Source organism: Crotalus tigris, unplaced genomic scaffold (genome assembly GCF_016545835.1).
Source record: "Crotalus tigris isolate CLP2741 ecotype Arizona unplaced genomic scaffold, ASM1654583v1 scf7180000020129.766959, whole genome shotgun sequence".
In the NCBI taxonomy this organism is placed as follows: domain Eukaryota; kingdom Metazoa; phylum Chordata; class Lepidosauria; order Squamata; family Viperidae; genus Crotalus; species Crotalus tigris.
The window spans coordinates 333,448-355,106 of NW_024097870.1; the positions used below are offsets into that span (position 1 = coordinate 333,448).

At 37.1% G+C, this 21,659-nt stretch overlaps 1 protein-coding gene across 5 annotated transcripts in view; it reads right to left on the bottom strand.

Moving 5' to 3' along the window:
* Window positions 1–21,659, bottom strand: part of FHDC1 (FH2 domain containing 1) — a 46,765-nt gene that overhangs the window by 9,605 nt on the left and 15,501 nt on the right. For all 5 annotated transcript variants that reach the window (XM_039365599.1, XM_039365595.1, XM_039365596.1 and 2 more), the window contains 8 exons: window positions 12,721–12,782; window positions 11,999–12,098; window positions 5,591–5,676; window positions 5,404–5,504; window positions 3,719–3,789; window positions 3,504–3,611; window positions 2,519–2,589; window positions 1,874–1,991 (listed from right to left, as the gene is read on the bottom strand). In XM_039365599.1, coding sequence (XP_039221533.1) covers window positions 1,874–1,991; window positions 2,519–2,589; window positions 3,504–3,611; window positions 3,719–3,789; window positions 5,404–5,504; window positions 5,591–5,676; window positions 11,999–12,098; window positions 12,721–12,782 — 717 coding nt within the window. The remainder of the gene's footprint in view (window positions 1–1,873; window positions 1,992–2,518; window positions 2,590–3,503; window positions 3,612–3,718; window positions 3,790–5,403; window positions 5,505–5,590; window positions 5,677–11,998; window positions 12,099–12,720; window positions 12,783–21,659) is intronic.

Here is a 21,659-nt window from a genome sequence, read left to right on the forward strand (position 1 = left end):
TAAATAACTTCCCATTTATCTACTCTATACTAATAAGTATTGTCAACCTTTTAAAATTTTACTTTCTCCTATTATTTAGAAATGGAATACTTTCAGAATCTTTACTTAATGTGTATATTTATTTAATGTGTTATGTGAAACTAACTTAATGTAAACACCACCCAAGACATGTGAATATAGGCCTCTTAATGGACCTGCCCAAACAGAATGTCTAAGTATGCGTGTTTCAATTAACTACAGGTGGTCTTTGAGTTACAACCGTTCATTAATGATAATTCAAATAATGACAGCCTCAGAAAAAGTTAGTTATGACCTGTTCTCAAAGTTACGACTGTTGCATAACCTCCTGTCATGGTTCCGACAGACAGAGACAAATAAAGCAGAACTCAGAGGCTTGCTCAATTCCTCAAATAATATGTTTATTAATTACAAAATATCGGCCTGGTCAAGAATGAAATCAAGTCTGGATACACAAGTAACAATTTTCCAATACAAAGTTAAATGTTCCACCCACAAAAGCTATGCAAGCAACTATGTTCCCCAATTGCTCATTTGTAGAGCTGACACCTCCATAGTCACAATTTGAGTGCTTGGCAGCTGGCTCATATTTATGATGGTTGCAACATCTTGTGGTCACATGATCATGATTATGCAACTTTCCCTGCTTCCCTTTGCCAAGAAACAAAGTCAATTGGGATAGCTGGATTCACTTAACAACTGCAGTAAAAATGGTCATAAAATTGGTTCCCTAACTATGCTATCACTAGATACATGAGATCTTAATTAAGACAAAAGCTTTAAGCAAGTATTACCTTATGTATCTGAACATTTTAAGCAACAAATGCAATTATATGAAGGACAGAAAAGACACACAAGAGTCAAACCTATCCAATGCAAAAGCTAATCAGTTTTAGCAGATATTATCCATAAATCAGAAAAACAAAGTATTCTAAAAATAAGTTGTAGACTAAAATCAGTTCTTCATTCTCCTAGAAGTAAATTCATTCTTTATCTTAGAAAGCCTCAATCTATAAGACTAATCTGAGAAGTATGACATCAATTGTAAAACTATTTGAATTTATAAAATCCAGTTGGACATCAGACTGATCACAGTATACTAATGAATATTAAAAAATGCAACATCTTACCTGAGACACATTAAGGTAGTATTATTCTAATTACTAATTTACCAAACTAATAAGACACTAATTCCTGTTTTTCAACTATTTTACCCTTTATAGAAATAATGAATAAAATACTTAACAGACTTTTAAAAACCAGGGTGTTTAAAATTGTCTATAATGGAAGAATTTTTATCAAATAAAATCTGAGATTGTAGGAAAGAATGCTTTGATCACCAGCATAAGAGCAAACCGATAGGGTCAATTGCCTTAAGCATTATACTACTTGGCTTTCATCAAATTGAAACAGTGGTGCAATTAAATGTTTGTACTGAATTTCAGACTACATCACCTGAAAGCTACTGAAAAAAGCACAAACAGAAGCTTCCATACTGAAGTGGTAATATTTGTTAAGAAAAGAAACCTTTTTAAAGCATTATTTTTTCCGCAACCAGAGGAAAGTGGGTGGGCAGGAAATACCATTGATCCACCAGTTAGCACTGCTTAAATAATAGGCACTTGACAAAACCACTTCACACACCATACCCTTTCAGGACAACAAATTATGTTGCTTTGACTGTGAAAAGCAACCCCTTAAAATACCTACAGAATTTTAGCAAGAGTACCACTGAAAAGGGTTTCTAAGAGAAACAAGGGGTTTATTATCTGTTAAGCACACTAACCGAATTTAAATTATGCAGCTCAATATATAAATGTATAATAAACAGACATATCAAGAATCTGTGACAAACCTGAAGGAATCCTTCCATCTGCCGAAAGAGTTCTGTGTCCCGGCGAATATTATCCTTTAGAGATTTTGTCTTTGATGACAGGGAATGAAGTTCAGTTTCAATACTTTCTACAGATATCCTGCAGAGAAACAGCAATCTCAATCTACCTTGAGAAAGAGTATTTCCCCACTGAAATGTGGACAACTTAAAACATGGTATTTGCTAATGGGACACATTAGTGAACAGCGTCTAAGCAAATCATCAGCCAACACTGTTGAACCATGACGTTCACAACAGAAATCAAAGTATTTGCATTAATGCAATATGAGTGTTACAATTCTGGTTCTTAAGTGGAAGGATACAATGGTGGCAAGATGTTAAATAATATGATTGCAACATTAAACGTAACTTTAATCAATGCATTCAATTAATATGTATAACCCAATAAGATTTAGTAAGTTAACTGCCATGAAAAGCCCCTTTATATATTCCTGAATTCAACTTCTAAACAGGAAAGCTGCATTCATCATTTTTTTTGCTATGAAAATGAAAACAGAGTTTATAGTAAATATTTTCTTAAATCTCAGTTTTCATGCACAAACTCTGCATACCAATTTATCTTCTCTGTGAAGAGAATAACCCAATGTTTACAATTTTCTTACTTACCTTGCTGCCTCATGAACATGGTGCAATTTTTCTGAAAAGGTTAGAAGAATTTTATCTTTCTTTTGGGCTTCCTGAAACAAACAAAAATCCCAGTAACATTTCATTTCATTCAATAGCAATCAATGTGTATTTTCCCCCAGAGCAATTAAGAGGTTTCTGCTTTAAACCTATGGACCATGTTTTTCAAAACCGCATTTAAGAAAACTGATAAGTTTCCATCTTAATTGTGGACATTTTTAGAATGACTGAGTAACAGTCTACCACTGAATACAATCAAATTGCAGTAGGAAAGGCCATTAGATAAAGGCAACATACCAGTGCCTTTTCTGAAAACTAATACAGATAGTCTTTGACTTATGATCACAATTAAGCCCAAAATTATTGTTGATAAGACATTCGTTAAGTGAATTTTGCCCCGTTTTAAGACCTTTCTTTCAACAGTTATTAAGTGAATCACTGTAGTTGTTAAGTTAGTAATACGGTTGTTAAAGTGAACCTGGCTTTGCTCATCAGAAGGTCTCAAAAGGTGATCACATGACCCTGGGACACTGCAACCATTATAAATATGACTCAGTTGCCAAGTATCTGAATTTTGATCACGTGACTATGAGGATGCTGCAATGGTTGTATGAAAAATGTCATGTCGCTTTTTTCAGTACCACTGTAACTTCAAACGGTCACTAAATGAATTGCTGTAAACTGAGGACTATCTGTACAACATTTCCTGCTTAATCTCTTTTTTGCCCTCTCTCTGGACACTTCAAATTAGCTGTTAAACCAGTGTGCAGGGAAATATTAACAAAATCACTAAAACAAATGCTAAATTTTAGATTCTCAGGAGCATTGCAAATTAAGCAAGTATTAGGAAAAACAATTTGCTCCTCAGTTTTGCAGCCCTTATCTGTCCCATAATATCCCATCCATTACCTATTCCTTCTGCTTAGATGTCTATAGACTGTTATCTCAGAAATGGCAATTTACATACCAAAGCAACAAAATGAAGCAGATTCATCCCAGGCTTGTTTGCTTTTGTATCTGCCAACTTGAGTAATGAGGATAGCTTGAAGCCAACTGCATTGCCAGCACAGCCTCCCTATGCAGAAGAGTGAAGGGGGAGGCAGAAGAGATATGGGAGGTCAATCCACAAGGCTTGAAATTCTTTGCCCTACTCGCCATCTGCAAAGAGGCTAATCCACTTACTGCATTCATAATATTCCCAGCCTGAAGGACCAAGTGCAATATGGCATGCAGCTCTTCACAGCACATCAGCTCTGGAAAAAGACACAACAAATATAATCCAATGGGCATTTGTTTAGGAGGCAAAAAAATATACTTCAATATTTTGCACATTCAATTTATCTTATTTTTCTTAGAGGAAGCTAGGCTAAAAGTAAAAGTTTAAAGGTAATTTAGGGAGAGGATATAAATCCAATTATTGGCAAAAATAAATGTAATAAAGAAGTAAACAAATTTTAGCTGGAGCTAAGGAAAACCATATCAGCTGCCTTGGTCCATCCTTTGCTAATAGGTTTTCTTTTTTTCTGAACTCTGAGACTGTATTCTATAAAATGGACCTACGCACAGCGGACAAGCAAAGCAAAACTTTTAGGCTCCATCTTTTTTGCTACAACTTATGCCATTTAATAGGGTCTTCTAATTATGAGAATTTGGGGGTGGATGGGGGGGCTTGGAATGTTCTTTGGAAAGGAAACAGGGAACTCAACTTCATTTTGATATTTTATTTGAATCTGTCTGAATTTGTGCAAATGCTCCTTTTATGTAGATGTGTGAAAATAACACCTAGAAGATTAATTTATTTCCCTAGATTAAACATTTATTTCCCTAAAACAATGTTCATCAGTCTGGCCTACAATGAATTCCAGGTAGGAAGGGATATGCAGAAGGAAAATATATATTTATGACACACCATAGTCCTTTTAGTTCAAGAGGGCTAAATCTGCTCTGAATGAAATTACGTATTATGCAGCTGGAAGACCAACATACTGGAAATTGCCAGAGGCTCATTAAGTAGAGTAACCTTAGGAACCCCTATGCATTTAGATGTTTCTGGATGGCTAATAGACAGCATTATTCCTTAGGCCAATAAATGTCTAAATAGCACAACAGATTTAAGGCAGAGTAAGTATTTTACCAATCAACAGCTGAGATAAGAGAAATGCAACATGATTAGATCTTAAGAATCAATGGGTGGTTTCATATATTTTTCTAATTCATACTGTGATTTATGTAGCACAAGATTTTGCAATCATTGTGATTTGCAAACTATGGTTTAGCTGTTTGGGAATCTAGCTTCTTTTAAGTCATTTACTATCAGCATTAGGAGGCCATGTCATAAAGGTATTCAATAAACCATGACTAAATGTACAGTAGCTAAGTATTAGTCTAAAATCAATGACTACCTATCTGCACAATGCAATGATTTTCATTCAATAAATTAAGCACCATTACTCAGTCATAATAGTATTATAACAATGAATAATGTATAAAGGAAAAATGAATGCGCATCTGTGCTGTTCCCAAGATTTAATAAAGCTAAAAAAAGTCACTGTTATGCCGTGGAAAAAGACTGAAAATCATATGATGTTAAGAAAAGCAAAATCAGAATACAAATACAGAAAAATAGAAAAAATGGAAAATGATTCTGTCAAATTCAGAATACATCAAAATTGTTATACACCAACATTCACACTTGATTGATAACATATGTACATGGCAACACACACCCTTATGGAATGTGTCAGAGCTAGCTTCCTTTTTTAAATAGCTAATAGGTACCTGAAATTCCAGATCTCATCTCTCTAGTTAGTTGATTAACCTGCTAAGAAAAACAACATCCTAATGCATGCTGCAGCATGTTTAATTACCCTTTGTAGCCATTTTTATAATTGTCATGTTTTTCTGCAGTGAAGTACACGATGGAGAAAATTCTTTTTTTAACACCATTGCTTCAATGCGCAAGGAATAGCTGAAAATAAACAAAATAAGCTTTAAAATTGTGATGCAAGAAATATTGAATTTAGTGTGAATAACAAAAACCCAACATTTCCTTACTTTGGCACCTGGATTAGCATATACATAAATGAATCTGCTTGACAAAGTTTTGATAGATCGCCACTGAAATCCTTTAACTTCTTTACCTGGAAGGGGGGGGCAATAAAGAAGATAAATCAATCAAAAGCAAGATGTTAAAGAGTACATTTAAGAGTTCACCACAGTAAAAAACATTTCAAGGTTAATATGAAGATACTATATATTCCATATCCATATCCATATAATAATATTCAGATTAGAAAAGATGTTCTGAGATACTATTATCTAAAGTCCTCTAAATTTCTCATCTATTATTAAAGGGAAAAGAAATTATACCATGACTACATTTTTTGTCAATAAGTTTCCAGGACAGAAAAAAGAGGTGATGTATCTAATTGTTGCTTTCTACCCTTTGCTGTAACATCTATTTGTTTAATATTTTTGCAAATCATGATAGCATTCCCCAATATTATCTATGACAATTAAACTAACTTCCCCAGTCTTATGTCTCCAAATAATGAAAATATTGTGTGAAAGTTCAAAACATGTCAATAAGCAACTATCCTTATAAGAAAAAACACAGCCTGATTTTTCACAGTAAATAAGTTAATTTGGCTTTTTATAATCACTGAAAAATTCGGCCTAGTAAGATCAGATATAGAGAAGTCTTCAAATTCTTCACCCAAATGCAGAATAATGTACATACACCTGGAGGTTAGCAGCATTCAATGCTATGAAATAGCATGACAGCTTGCCAACTCATTAGCACATAAATAATTAAAAAACAAGTTGTGTCTCATTTCTTTCTCTCTGTTTCTCCTTTAGGAGGGCAATTCTTGGTCTCTATTCAAATGAGATGTTTCTCATTTGAAAAGATTTCTTTCCCTTGACATAGTTTAGAGTCTAAGGGTAGATTTAACCTGAAGAGAAAACTATTTTTAAACCAAATAAAATTCCAGAATTTGCAGGTGGCTTTGCTCAATAGGTATTGCTAGCCATTTAAGGGAAGATCTGTCATATACCATAGTATTTGCCTGAAACGTATTACAAATAATGGGATTTGTAATTCAAACATTTAAAGAGTATCAGATTGAAGAAGACTATGTGGCTTAAAAGATATTTCTAAATTTAAGCACATTAACAATTACTATGCCACAGAGACAATAACAAAATCACTCCCACATATTATGTAAATGAATGAAAACATATTATGTGTAAGTATTTATGGGACTCATCTGTGTATACAGATTCTCTACATACATGGCACTGTAGAAAACAATGTGCTTGCTAAAAACAAGATTATCATTTTTGTGAAATAAAATCACAATTGTAATGACAACAGTGTTGAGAGAAAGTTTGCAAACCTTTCTATCATCCCTGTCACTGGTTAGCAGTTAGAGGTATTTTGATCCCTTCTTCTTTATAGAATTGCTTTAACTCATTAATATTTTTAGATTGTCTTACATCAATATGGCTTTTGGGTTATGCCACAAAATTTATATTTCATTTGGGTTAAGATCAGACATTTGATTCAGCCATTTCAAAAGGAGAAATATATTCTATTTCATCCACTGTGTAACAGATTTACTTGGGTGTTCAGGACTGCTGTCATATTACATGACTTACTTCATTTAAGCTTCAGCTTACTAATCTAAATCCTCCCTTTTAGAATTTGCTGTTACCTCAAAGATTGTGAGCCATTTAAGTTCCAAACAACCCAAAACACTCCCACTGCAATGCTTCATAGCTGAGGTGAGTTCTTTAGTTGGAAGCCAATGTTTAATTTCTTCCAAATATAATATTTGTCATTAGTGCCCCCAAAAAAGTTCACTTTCAACTCATCTGGAATAGAGCGTTGTTCCAAAGGCCTGTTGGTCTCTGGCAAATTTAAAATGTGTAACAGCATGTTTATAGACAATAGTGGTACCTATCATGCTCACCACTCCAGTGTTTTCCTTGTGGCCATTAATATCATATAATATACAAGTATCCTACACAGCCTAAAACTCTAGGATTATTTAGAGTATTGAACGTGGGGTGATTTTGCTGGATGACCATTTGGGAAGGTGTTCTATTCTGTCCATCTATGTATATTTTCCTGAGAGTGGATTGATGGAGGCCTTGGATTAATCTATCACACTTGTTTGATATCTCATTGATTAGAACAGTTGACTCAACGTACTGCCCTAAGAGAGCTGATTATCCTAGGCCAGCGGTCTGCAACCTTGACAACTTTAAGACTTGTGGACTTCAGCTCCCAGAATTCCTCAGCTGGCTGAGGAATTCTGGGAGCTGAAGTCCACAAGTCTTAAAGTTGTCAAGATTGCAGACCCCTGACCTAGGCCTCCCTATACTTATTTCAACAAAGACTGTGAATCTATCAGTGAAAACATGACACACTACAATGTTTGAGTATTATTTGTTTAACCTTCTCTTTAACTGTTAATTGGGCTTAGATAAAGCTCTAATCAAATTGCAGGTCACAGTCCTGATAGATTATGGATAGTTCCAAAAGGTTTACAAACTGTTTTCACCATAGCATGTGCCTTCATAGCAAGGATATTTCAAAAGGTATAAGGTGCAGGCATGAAACAAAGTATTATCAATTTTCATTAATCTCCAGCTTCTTGCACGCAAACCAGTCTCATCATGTACACTTTGTGCATCTAATGAGGATTTCTAAAGCTGTGACAATTTGGTGTGTTACAAGAAAAAAGAGAGAACTACTTCAAGATTATCATGCTGCAGTCAAGCAAAAGCTTCAAGGGCATTAATTACCTTTTGTTATTGTTTAATTGCCTGTGTTTTGTTTCATGGATTTTGTTACTTACAGCATGGTGGCCAGGGCTGTCTCTTTAATATTTTTAGCAGTTGTTATACCTTAGTTTTGTGCGTAGCTCAGAGTCCACTCATACTGTATTGAGCCTATACTTCATTGCCAATACTAAAAAATCTTTATTCAAAAAAGTATGTATCTAATACTTTTAAATATTATTTTAAAAATATTTTCAAAGCTGCAGCAACCTTGCAGCAATACTTCCTTTCCTGTTTATGTTTTGATTTTGAAGTCACATCCATATTTGCTTTATAAAACTACAGCAAAACACTGAAGTTTTTCAAATATGTTGCTTAGATCACAAAACAACTTTGCACTTCATTTTTAGCTACTGATATTGATGTAGCATCTACCGTCATATAAATATCATATATTATTGAAATAGCATTGAAATCATCCACAGTTGTAATCATATTACACATATAATATGTAAGTTAAATCTTTGGAATATAACAGATTCATTATTAAAGATATAAAAATACATTCAAGGTAGAATTTAATGATTTTCAAACAGACATTTTTCTGTATACTTTCTGAATTCAGGAAAGTGTAATCCTACTCTTTTCTAGTTTTTATTTTGTATGTTGTTTAGCATAGAAAGTATGACTGAAACATTAAATTGATCAGCCAGGAAAGTAGATAGTAGCCTAAAGGGAGGGGTGAATCAGCCCATAGGACCTTACTTAAATAATATAAAATTATGTCACTTTCAGAGAATTTCTATGTTATTATGTTATTCAGTACAATACAATCTAACTTTTTGTTTCATTAATACCCTGTATTACAGGACTAATATTCTTTACTATTGACTGAAGAATAACTGTGGGAGTTCAGCGTGTTCAGCTGATATGGTTGAATTCACATATTGGGCAAAACAAGGTTTGTTTTCACTATGATTTGCTGAGTAAATCCAATGACAGATTCAAACATTATAATAACTATAATTAAGAAGTATATTTATTGCAAATGTGATTTAGTGTAATGTTTGAAATGAGAAAGATGACTTGTTTGAGATTTTCTGGCTCAGTCTAGTTTGATTTTGCATCCAAACAAACTTCTAATCATCTAATAATGCAAGACAGCTATACAAAAGAGTGGGAAGAAATCAGGAATTGGTCAGACAAGCCAGAACAATGTTCCTCATCTGCAAACCCGATTCTAGCTTATTTAGCAATCTTGTCGAAATAGTGCGTGTCACTTAGCATCATAGCAAATACAAGCCATTGTATTTGACTTCTAAACATTCCCAGGTTTCTTGTATGCTAATTTCAGTACTTCTTAAAACCACTGGGAGATGAAGAGCCATTGAGTGCCCAATTCTCAACTTCATAGATCACTAATGAAAGAGACTTTGTTACTTGAGCAGATGCTGTACAGAACAGCTACTTGAAACAAGAGAATCAAACTTTCTACTTAAACATAGGAAATATTTCAAGGATTTAAGCTGTAAACCAGGCAATACACTGACTTATTCTAAATGAGAAAAATCTGTATCAATGTAAACTAAATATTGTGCATAAACAAGAGTTCACAAATGTAATCACCATGGAAACTGCCTGGCCACTTTTTAGTAACCCTTCCTATCCTAACTCTTCCTTTCTGTGCTTTAAAGGGCAGTCAAGACCTTGCCACCACCCTGAGCCTGAAATGGGAAGAGGGAAAATTTTTAATATCTGACTTTATGCTATATTTTAAAAGACATTCCTGTTTCCTGTAGAGTACTAGATCAAAACTTGTCTTTTAAGAAGAAGCATTTATTGTATCTTATGAGTAAACTCTGGCAAAATCTGAAACTGTTGGTTTAGATTTATGGCAAGGAGCGAGGTGCTATACACAAAACTTGCTTTCTTCCAAAGTGTGACAGTGAGTGAAAAAACCATACAGTTAAATGTTAACATAAGATTTCCCCCCCCTCCTTTAGATTCTGAGAGATTTAAAAATTGCCTTATGCTATATGGAGTCTCAATAGCAGCCTTAGATTCATTATTAACATGCCAGTTTTTACTTTACTCAATTTTTAACTAAAAAAAATATGTTTGTATCAATGCAAAGTGTTGTTGAAGGAAGATTTTTATGTGAATACTTTCATATTTCTAATGTGTCTGCAATGATGTGTTCAAGTTCAAGCATGTTAATTTTTAAGAAAAACATTCATGACACCATATATATTTACTTGCAGACTTGCTAAATTGAAGTTTTCTCTCATCCTTGTTCTTTGCACATTGGCTTTCTCCTTTCTATATTAGTCTCATTTGATGGTAAAAGAGTTTTTTTCTGTTTCTATTATATCTCAAATTAAATATGGACATTTCAACTTTTCTTTATTAAAAAGTAAGGAGAGAGAGTTCTAATGAAACTACCATTGGGAAACTGAGAATCTTCATTGCCAAGATACCATGGGGAAACGTATATCTCTTCATTCCTCAAAGCAAGCTTTCTTAGCAATATTTCCAGTTCTAGCCCTTCCTCCTCACCTCATTTACAAGAAAGGCTATTATACTGCTTTTTCATTTTTCTAAATCTCAAACATTCCATTCATTTCTGTTTTGTAGCTACTGTTCATGGCCTTGAAGATTGCTGGTTGTCCCTTACTATGGTTTATACAATATTTATAACCCTGCTACATTTTTTTTAAAAAAGGTCATTTCTTGACAAGTCTATGAAACTTTTTAAACTTTTTTTCTTCTGCTCAGAACAGAATGCTCTTCCCATTCTATATCTGAAACTCCTATACCTTAAGTCAGGCATGTCAAACTCGCGACGTCATGTGACATCGTGCAATGTATCTGACCGGTTTTGCCATTGCCAGCAATGGGGTGGGCGCGGCTTCCACATGACGTGTCCGGCCCATGGGCCAACAGTTTGACACCCCTGCCTTAACTAGACTTTCTTGGCCTAAAATGGTCCTGACGGTATCTTGTTCTTCTCAGATGGAGTCTTTTGCTTGCATTTTATTTTATCACTCACATAGCCAGTCTTCTAAGTAGGACTACTTAATGTGTACGTCAACACATAATGTCTTTTCAAACTAAATGTGAAACTAGCTAGACAAGACAAATATATCACGGCTAGAATATTTTCTTTTTAGTGCTATACTATAATTTTAAGAGTTTAAGTTTTTCTTCTTTTTCCAGAAAAAGAACTGTGGGTTTATTTTGGTATTTATTTCATGCTATTTGGGTGCTACCTAATTCCAAACCAACTGTAGGCAACTCATAGTATAATAAACAATAAAAACAAAAACACATTCAGTAAAGATGTTTGGAGAACTGGGTCTTTCTAACGGTATATGAACTGGGTGGAAGCCACATAGATGGCAGGGAGATGTTTTGTGGATCCTGACTCTTTAATTAGAGTCTGGAGCACATCAACTCTGCCAGCATGTACCTGGAGATGGGTGGTACCAAAAATAACCTAATCAAATGCCATGTAGAGCTTTATAGCAAATTGCATCGGCAATCAGTGCAACTTATGAAACAGAGGTATCACATGGACATACTGAGACATGCCTATCTATCCTTGCCTATGCTGCTGTCTTCTGATCCAATTGAAGTTTCCAAGTAGTTTTCAAAAGCAAGCAATCCTATTCTTACCTCCTCAGTTTCTGGCAATAATTTAAGAAGCTCACGTAGGGTCTCAGAGCTATAGAGGTCTCTTCCAGTGTGAAGATCTTCAATTATAGAGTCAAGTGATCTTAAAGAGACAACAGAATGAAAATACATTTTAGTTTAGGAACATAGGATTCCTTTATTTTTCTTTATCAACCTCATACATAGGGTTTCAATTTTTCAGTTTTTAGAATTCTCAGCCAGTATATCTAATGCTGGTTAGGAACTTTGGGAAGAAACCCAGCACATCTGGATGCACTGTTGAGGAAGGAAGAATCTTTTTTAAAAAATATCATTTGCTGTTCCAAAACAATTTTCAGTAGCAAAACATAGTTAAATGTACAGCTGCCTATGAGCAAGTTCATCTGAAATAAACACAACTGTTCTTAAAAAATACATTAATATCAAGACATTGTCCTTACTTTCATGACACTTTCATATTGTCAAAAATACAATCTTTAAGAAAAATAAGATATAATTTAAAAAGCAGTTTACTTCAACTAAAATTATCTCTAATATTATAATATTACATATTGCCTAAAATTTCAGAACTATTGCTTAAAAGTAAAATGTAAGGCTAACCCAAGTATAAGGTAAGGTTGTTAAAATTAAGTTTGTAATTATGCCATTTGTAGCTGAATATATCTCTTTTCTTGATGTTATATTATCATCAATCTAATAATTACAATAGCAGGAGAATAACTTACTTTTTAAACTGTTTCAGAAAAATCCCAATATTCATACTTCTTTTGGCATCCAAAATATTAATCTACAAAAAGCAACAAAAAATATCATTCCAGACAGAGCAAAATAATCACAATGGTTATTTGAAGTCATTATTTCTGGTAGAATAAAATTATTCTGCATAGCAAAAACAAGGCTAATTCTAAACATCACAAGAAAAGGTAAACATATTCCAAATAATAATACAGTTCTGCTGAGAAAGAAATATGGACAAAATTGTTCCTGTCAAGTCTCAGATCACTATAATGAAAACAATTCTGAAACTTCAGTTGGTGAAAATAGGCTGCTATCTGGTGCAAGGATATACAATAATATTGTGCCAATATATCATTATTTGCCCTGGCTGTATAATGAGAAAAATAGGTGGATACTAGGAGTCATTTCAGTTGTTGTCTCATTATGACACCCCACCCCCACCCCATGAGCCTCACCTACTTCCTACATTGTTATTTTTAATTAGAAGTCCTCCTGTCTAGAACTGCAATCCCTCCAGAGAAATATATTGTAGGCTATATAATAAGTGTGGCTGAAGAAAGGATGGCTAGAGTAAATGTCACATGTAAATGGGAGAGCTACCATTCTTTGATATATCTTTCACCTTCTATTTTCAACCTATTCTCCCCCCTCCCCTCAGTCTTTCTTTGGGAAAGGCTTTAATGTTGGGAAAGGTGAAGAAAACAAGAGCATGATGGGTACATTGTTAGAAGATCTAAAAGACCAGGTTAGGGACAGATCATAGTTTCAGCAATAGCACTTAGACTTATATACCGCTTCATAGTGCTTTACAACACTCTTTAAGTGGTTTACAGAGTCAGCATATTGCCCCCAACCAACTGGGTCCTCATTTTACTGACCTTGGAAGGATGGAAGGTTGAGTCAACCTTGAGCCAGTCAGGGTCAAACTCCTGGACATGGGCAGAGTCAGCCTGCAATACTGCATTTTAACCACTGTGCCACCATGGCTCACGGAGAAAAACTATCTTTGTGGTTCCTAAGAATCAATTACAACTTGATGGTACATAATCAATCAACCAGTCAATCTTCTGTTCTGCTTCCAACCCATTACTTTTTTCTAGATAGCAAGATGAAGAGGCAACGGAGATACTGAACTTCGATCCAGAGATCTGAATAATTATGACTGAAAGATAGCTGTTATTATTACGAAAGCTACAGGCAGTCCAAGTGCCACAGAAGCTGCCTAGCAGGCTTAACTTAATATAAAACATTCTGCAAAGTAACTGTGTGCTCTGTAACTTTTGTGAATAAAATAGAATAGTACTTTTATCCAAGAAAATGCCAAATTCATTTCTCCTTTTTTTTTATTCCTCTTCCTCTACCCAATTGACAAGATGAAAACAATAAGGCATGTAGCTATTGATTTATTCTCCAATAAATAAGACACCAATAAACTTTAAGCAGACCTGTCTTGAAATACCATAATACAGGCCTTTTCAACCAGGGGTACGGGTACCACTTGCGGTACATTGGCACCTGGCAGGTGGTACGTGACCATCCTAGAAAAGTGGTAGCAGGGGAGGAGAATGAGCTGAACTGGTGGCATCACCGCACAAGCCTGAGTGAGAGATGGCTGGAGCTGCAGGGCTGTCAGGGCTCAGTGGAAGCACCAGGATCAGCGCCAGGCTCCAGCTGGAGCTCGGGGCTGATCCTAGTGCTTCTGCTGAGCCCAGAAGAAGCGCCGATCACCTGGAATGTTGCAGCATCTCCAGGGCCTTGTGATTTACATTCAGATGCTTGGCAACTGATTCATATTTATGACGGTCACAGTGTCCCAGGGTCATGTGAAGTGACCAAAACCTGCTACAACCACCCAGCAGATGGGGGAAATAAAAACCAAACACACCCCACCCCACTCCCGCTGCCAATCCTCAACAGAAATGCTCACAACAATGAAAACCTCAGACAGGAAGAGCGCAGCTGGGCGGGCAGGCGTCTTGCTCGGCTGTGGTTTGGAGGGCACTTTTTTCAGTGCCCTTGTAACTTCGAACAGTTACTAAGCGAACTGTTGTAAGTCGAGGACTGTACTTCATCACTTTTTTCCTTTTTTTTTTTTTGGTCATCAAGTTTTTGACACCTTGCTAGGCGACTAGTGGTACTCAGATATTGCCATATCCTAAAAGTGGTACAATGGGTGAAAAGGTTGAAAAGCCCTGCTATAATACACATAATAAAAGCTCTCTTTAAACCCCATTATATCTCCCTAATGATGATTAACATCAATCTATCAAGAATAAACAAATGCATAAATGGATGGAATAATAATTCTTCAATAGTTTTATGTGACCAAAGAAGACCTTCCTAAGGAAAGATCACCAGGCACTTAGAAAAAAGTTTTTCAGTATTGGGAAAGTCTTATTTGTTTTTCCATTGACTTTTTACAGTTATACTAATAAACAGTTCATTTTACTTAATACATATAATAGCAATAGCACTTAGACTTATATACTTCACAGTATTTTACAGCACTCTCTAAGCAGCTTACAGAGTCAGAATATTGCCCCCAACAATCTGGGTCCTCATTTTATTGACCTCGGAAGGATGGAAGGCTGAATCAACCTTGAGCCAATGAGAATCAAACTGCCAAACTGCTGGCAGCCGGCAGAAGTAGCCCGCAGAACTGCCTTCTAACCACTGTGCCACCAAAGCTCATAAACTCACATTATATGTTATGAAAGATAAAAATTGCTGAAATGAAAGTAGCTGTACTGAAGGTAGTTATAGGACAGGGGTCCCCAACACCCACGTCACAGCCCACAACCAGGCTGTGGCCTGTACGAAAAGGGCCACAGGAAGAATGGGCAAGCGCACGTGTGAAGCTCCACTCGTGCAAGTGGCGGGCAAGTGTGCGCACATGCAAACCTCCACTTACACAAGTGGCAGGAGCTTGCATTCACTTAAAGCTTCTTTTGAATGAATGGAACTTTAGATGTGAGTGCCCTCCGCTCATATGAGTAGAGCTTCACGCATAATAAGGTGACCAACCGTCCTCTTTTAGGGAGGACAGTCCTCCTTTTTAAAGTTCTGTCCTCCCTCAAAAAGTGTCCTCCTACATGTCTTCCTTTTCGATATTTGAAGACTAATCTGCAGGGTTTTTTTTCCCTCATAGAACGCTCAGAATGGCGTTCCGGCACCTTTTTTTGATGTTTTTTTTTTTCAACTTTTGCTTTCGAAAGCCAATAGGAATTGCTGCTGAGTGCGCCAAAACACCTGGCCGGCAAACTCTGCACATGTAAGTTGTCTGCAGCAAAGGCGAATTGGCAGGAACTTTGCACCCCTCCTTGCTACCCAACTACACCATCTTCTAGTTAGTCCCAAAGATACCTGGAGGAGACTGGAGCAGCGATGCCACGGTAACTTTCTCTTGATCTTTGGCCCTGCTAGGGCAATAATGGCTGCAAGAGGCAGGGGCAATAAAGGTGCAAGAGGCAGGGGCAGCGGGGCTGCTGCAGGTGGGGGTGTGTGAGGGGCGGCAGTGGCCAGCTCCCCCCCCGCTGTGGGAGCCGCAGGGCCTGCTCTACACGGGGCTGTGCAGGGTGGGCGGTGGTGCTGGCGGGGCAGCTGCAGGTGGGGTGTGTCAATGGCAGGCTGCCCCCCGGGGCTGGAGCTGACGCAGCTGGTGCTTTGGGAGCCACGGGGCCCACTCTACACGGCGGGGCAGCAGTGCTGGCGGGGCGGCTGCGGGCGGGGGCGCAGCAGGTAAGCATAATAACAATATAAAATGTTATTGTACAAATGTTTTTTATTATGCATTTATCATATTATAGTGTATTCTGTATTATTGTTGCAATGAATAAAATGTTTCTTTTATTTACAATATTTTTTCTTCAATTTATTTGTGTCCTCCTTTTCATTGTAAAAAAGTTGGTCACCTTACGCAGAAGCACCCTCCACTTGTGAGAGAAAAGCTTCGTGAGAGCGGAGCTTCGCATGCGAGCGCAGGTACCCTCTGCTCACATGCAAAGTTCCATTTGTGTGAGTAGCGGGTGCCCATGCCTGCACAAATGGAGCTGTCACGCGTGTGTGGGCCTGCCACTCACATGCCTTCCTCTTCCCCATGCCAGGCCACCAAGCTGGAAAGGTTGGGGACCGCTGTTCTAGGACATATTCCCTAAGACTTTATACAAGCAATCAGACTGATATGCTGGTTCTCTGTGCCATATTAACTATGCCTTGTATTTTTCACAAGCATTATTTGAAAACATTGAGTCAAGAGCCGATTTAATTCTATAAAGTGCAATTAAATCTTATAATGTTTTGCAGTAGTTAAATAAACAAGACTTATGCTTCTCCCACAGATTATTTAAAATCTGTTTTTTCTAGAGAATTATCAAGTCACAATCCAGCCAACTAAGTCATAAGAGTACTTATACATTGGCCAACCTAATGTTTTGGCAAAAATATAGCTGAATCCTGATGCTGATTTGTACTTCATCAGAGCATTATTCATGGTGTCTATTGTTCTCATGTTTGCTTAATTCTTTAGCATCTCAGCAATTGACAGAACGAGCCTGACCTGTGCTTAGAGTGAAACAGAGCTGGACCTTGTTAACACTTGATGAGACCTTCAGAGAACTCCAAAGCAATAATTAGAAATTAAAAAACATTCCAGGAATGGCAGTGCCAACCTCTTCTATACCATTACTTAAAGCACATTGAGAGCAAGCACAGCTAAATTCATCCAGTCACCAGGAGTTGAATCTATCCTAACAGCATCTTTAGTTTTACTGTCCACTAAGATGGCAGCATGTAGCTATCCCTGACTGGTCTCAAAAAACTAAACTCTGGTTAATACTTGAATGGGAGATTACCAGGAAATAGCAAGATAATAGTCTGGAAGCCAAACCACATCCCAAAAGATAAACCACTTTTGTATTGTTGCCAAAACAAACAAAACAGAACTCCACTACCTGGACATAACCATGAAGTTACCAGAAAATAAGCCACGTTTTCAAACTTTAACATGGCTTTAGTACTGATACATTCAAATGCAATAAAGTAGCCAAAAACCTCCAGAGTTTTCTAATATTTCTTAAGATTAATACATTGAGTCCTCTGTCTGCTGCTCCATTCTGAGCAAAATCTCACAAGCAACAAATCTTTAGGTGTTCGGTTTGATTCTGAAATAAAAGTAGGAGCTACCCTGAAGACTAAGTGTAAATTGCCTTCTTTGTCCTTTCATGTCCCCCCCCCCACAGCAGTCTTTAGCCCAGTAGTGACCCAAGATTTGATTGGCCTTAGATCATGCCTGTGATCCTTGTTGAACACTAACTCTGCTATGTGCTTAGCCTGCTCTTCTGTGTAATAATAAGCAAATGAGACAAAGAACCTTCATTTATAGCACCGTAGCTTTATCTGCCAGAATTTCTGGCAACCTTTTTTTCTTTCTCCAGGACTCCCTCCCTCCCCTTCCTCTGCTCCCTTTACCCAGGCCCTGACCCTTTGCTTCCTGATGAAAAGTTCACCCAAAGATGAAAGTAAGCCTTATCTACATTCAAAAGGCTGAATAGACAGAAGAACTCTTCAAGGCTTTAATATATAGTTTCCCTAAAATGCCTCAGCCAGAATGTATATGACAGCTGAGGCATTTTAGGGAATTTTTTGGACAGCTGCTACTAGGGAATTAGGAAGCTAACTCTCTCACCAGCAATTTGAATAATCCATTGTTGAAAAATCTCCCTTGCACTGCAATGAAAACCTAGTTGCAATATTTGAGAGTTTGTGAGAATGTGAAGTATATATACAAATAGTCCTCCACATATAAGCACAATTAGGACCAGAATTTTGGTCATTAAGTGATACAATCATTAAGTGACTCATCATATTACCGGTATCAATTTTATAACCATTTTTACTGAAGTCATTAAAGCAAATCACATGGTTATTAAATGAATCTGGCTTCCCCAATTGGCTTTTCTTTTCAGAAGCTGGCTGGGAAGGTTGCAAACCATGATTATATGACTACAAGATGCTGCAACCATTATATTCCTCAACTCTTACCTAGCAATAGCTATGAAAATATTTCATTAAAATACCAGAGCCCAATATTTAAAAAATAGCAATAATCAGAATGTTTAGCATGCAATGAAACAACCACACAATCTCTCTCCTTTTTCATTTTCCCTCTCACATACACTTAGCATGCACATCTTTTCTTTAGCAAACATATATCTAAAATCTGATCATGAAAAAGTGGCAACAGGCTTATGTGAGAAGGAGAAAAGGAGCTATTATATTTACCATACTTGCACTAATGGGGACTTGTAATTATTTTGCTTATCCACAAAATGTCTATCATCAAATATTCTGTCTGCAATTCTACAGTATTAAATAGCAAAGTTGAGAGCCACTAACCATCCAACTTAAAGGTGCACAGAAAAGAATGAGACAAGACATACCTTAAAACCTGTAAACTATATAGCAATTATAATCTGTCCTTTTACTCAGATGCCAGAATTTATCACTTTGAAATTCTGTTTAGCATCCTTGACAACTGATTTTAAGTGCAGAAACAGTTTCTACAGCATCTCTTATCTTCTAAATAAACCACACATAATGAACCAAGATAAAATTATAATAGAAAATAGTCATTTCTATTAAAACAAAGCAAAATTTAATTTTACTTAATCTGCAAACTAATCCATCAAACCCTTTTTTAATATATATCAGGTAGAGAAAATGAGCTGTCTGAAAACTCAAGTTATGTTTTCCACTGCACTTTTCGTGTATTTTTAAAGCCAAACTCAAGAGTCTATCTCTCCCGATCTCACTTCTCCCACTTTTAAAAAAGTTGGACTGCTCTCTTTTGATTCACTAAATATTTTTGATTTACCAAAAGCCATATTTCATGTGCTTCTTACTGTCACCTTACATTCTGATAACTATCTGAAATCAGTTTTCTGGGAAGAGTTTGAGCCAGTTGATCTTAAGGAAATGGACCGAGTCCTTCTGGCTGTATTCTACTCCTCTGCTCCCCAATTGCACAAGGCCTCCTGGGAGTTATTATGTGTTTGGTCTAAGCAGCAGTTAATGCTTCTCTGTGGGAGGAAGCACTACTGCTTGCCTTGAACAGACAGTACTGTGCCCCCTTTTTAAGAATCCTTGAATACAACAGTGTTGGATTACTTTCATCCAGTCTCAAGGAAATGTTGTTGAGAGGGTGGTTGCTCTTCTGCAGAGAGCTTTGAATGAAGATATTTTAATTCTTTTTAGGCTGAGTTCAGGCTGGGTAGAAGTAGGGAAACAGCAGTATAATATAGAGATTTCATTGGTCACACTTGCAGATGATTCTGGAGGGCTCAAAACAGAAGTGGTGCAACCAGTCTGGGCTTTCTGGTCTGTTGGCAGCTTTTGATACCATTGACCATAATAGCATCATCCTAGACTAGTTTTTGGGATTGGGAGGCATTGTTTTGCAGTGGTTGTCCTCCTTTGTCTGCAGCTGGTTGCAGGTGTTGGAAGGTAGGAGAGAGATCTAGTCCTAGGCCCCTGCAATGTGGAGTGCCTTAGGGCTCAGGTATTTCACCACTCCTCTTTAACATGTACATGAAACCGCTGGGTGAGATCATTCAATGGCAAGGAGTGCAATATCATCACTATGCTGATGATACCCAGTTATGTTACTCCACCCGTGGCTGAGCAGACGATGCTATTTCAATACTGACCCAGTGCCTGGAGGCTGCAAAGGTCTGGATGTGGAGAAACCAGCTCCAACTCAACCCAAGCAAGACAGAGTGGCTTTGGGTTTTGGCTCTCCTGGGAATGGTGATGTATCAATAGGAGAGCACTATCCAGACAGGTGGTGGTAGTAGTAGTAGTAGTAGTAGTAGTAGTAGTAGTAGTAATAAAGTTGGAAGGGACCTTGGAGGTCATCTAGTCCAACCCCCTGCTCAGGCAGGAAACCCTATACCATTTCAGACAAATGGCTGTCTAGCCTCTTAAAAACTTCCAGTGTTGGAGCATTCACCACTTCTGGAGGCAGGTTGTTCCACTGGTTAATTGTTCTAACTGCCAGGAAGTTTCTCCTTAGTTCTAGGTTCCTTCTCTCTTTGATTAGTTTCCATCCGTTGCTTCTTGTCCTGCCTTCAGGTGCTTTGGAAAATAGCTTGACTCCCTCTTCTTTGTGGCAGCCCGAGATATTGGAACACTGCTATCATGTCTCCCCTCGTCCTTCTCTTCATTCAAAATGCTCAGATATGAATCTTATTTGGCTTAATTTTCTACAAATGTATTCCTTTTCTCTTCCCAAAATAATATCCAAGCTGTTAAAAGGCAGTTCATTTAGTCTGACAGGTTAAGTTAAGTTAAGGCACACAATATGTGGATCCTGGAGGATCAGTGGCTGACATGGCTAAGGGCTTGTTCAAATACATCTTATGGACTTCCTGTTGGACTAGTGCAATGTGCTCTACATGGGGCTATCCCTGAAAACCAGCTGAAGTTATAACTGGTCCTGAATGTGGTGGCATACAGAGTTTTGGGCTCCTGTCAGTTTGCCCATATCATACCACTGTTGTATGAACTGCACTGACTTTCCAGTTTTGTCACCAGGTAATTAAAGGTGCTAATTATCTTCAAGACCTTACTTGTAGGACTATCTCTCTCACTCCATACTAGGTCAAGTAGTTCCCTTAAATACTGTCATCTAGTGAGACCTACAAAGTGCACCTTTCTGTAGGAGCTCTGGCCATGTGGAATACTCTTCCCCTAGAATCTAACAAGCCCCCATCCTTTCAACTTTCTTAAAACCCATAAAAGTTTCATGTGAAAACCTTATAGGTTGCAGCTGGAGTCTGGGAATTGTATCGCTTGATGGATTAGAGATCATATTTTTTATTTTAGTGTTTCTGTTTTTCATCATTGTTGTGAGCCACTTAGAATTGTGTTT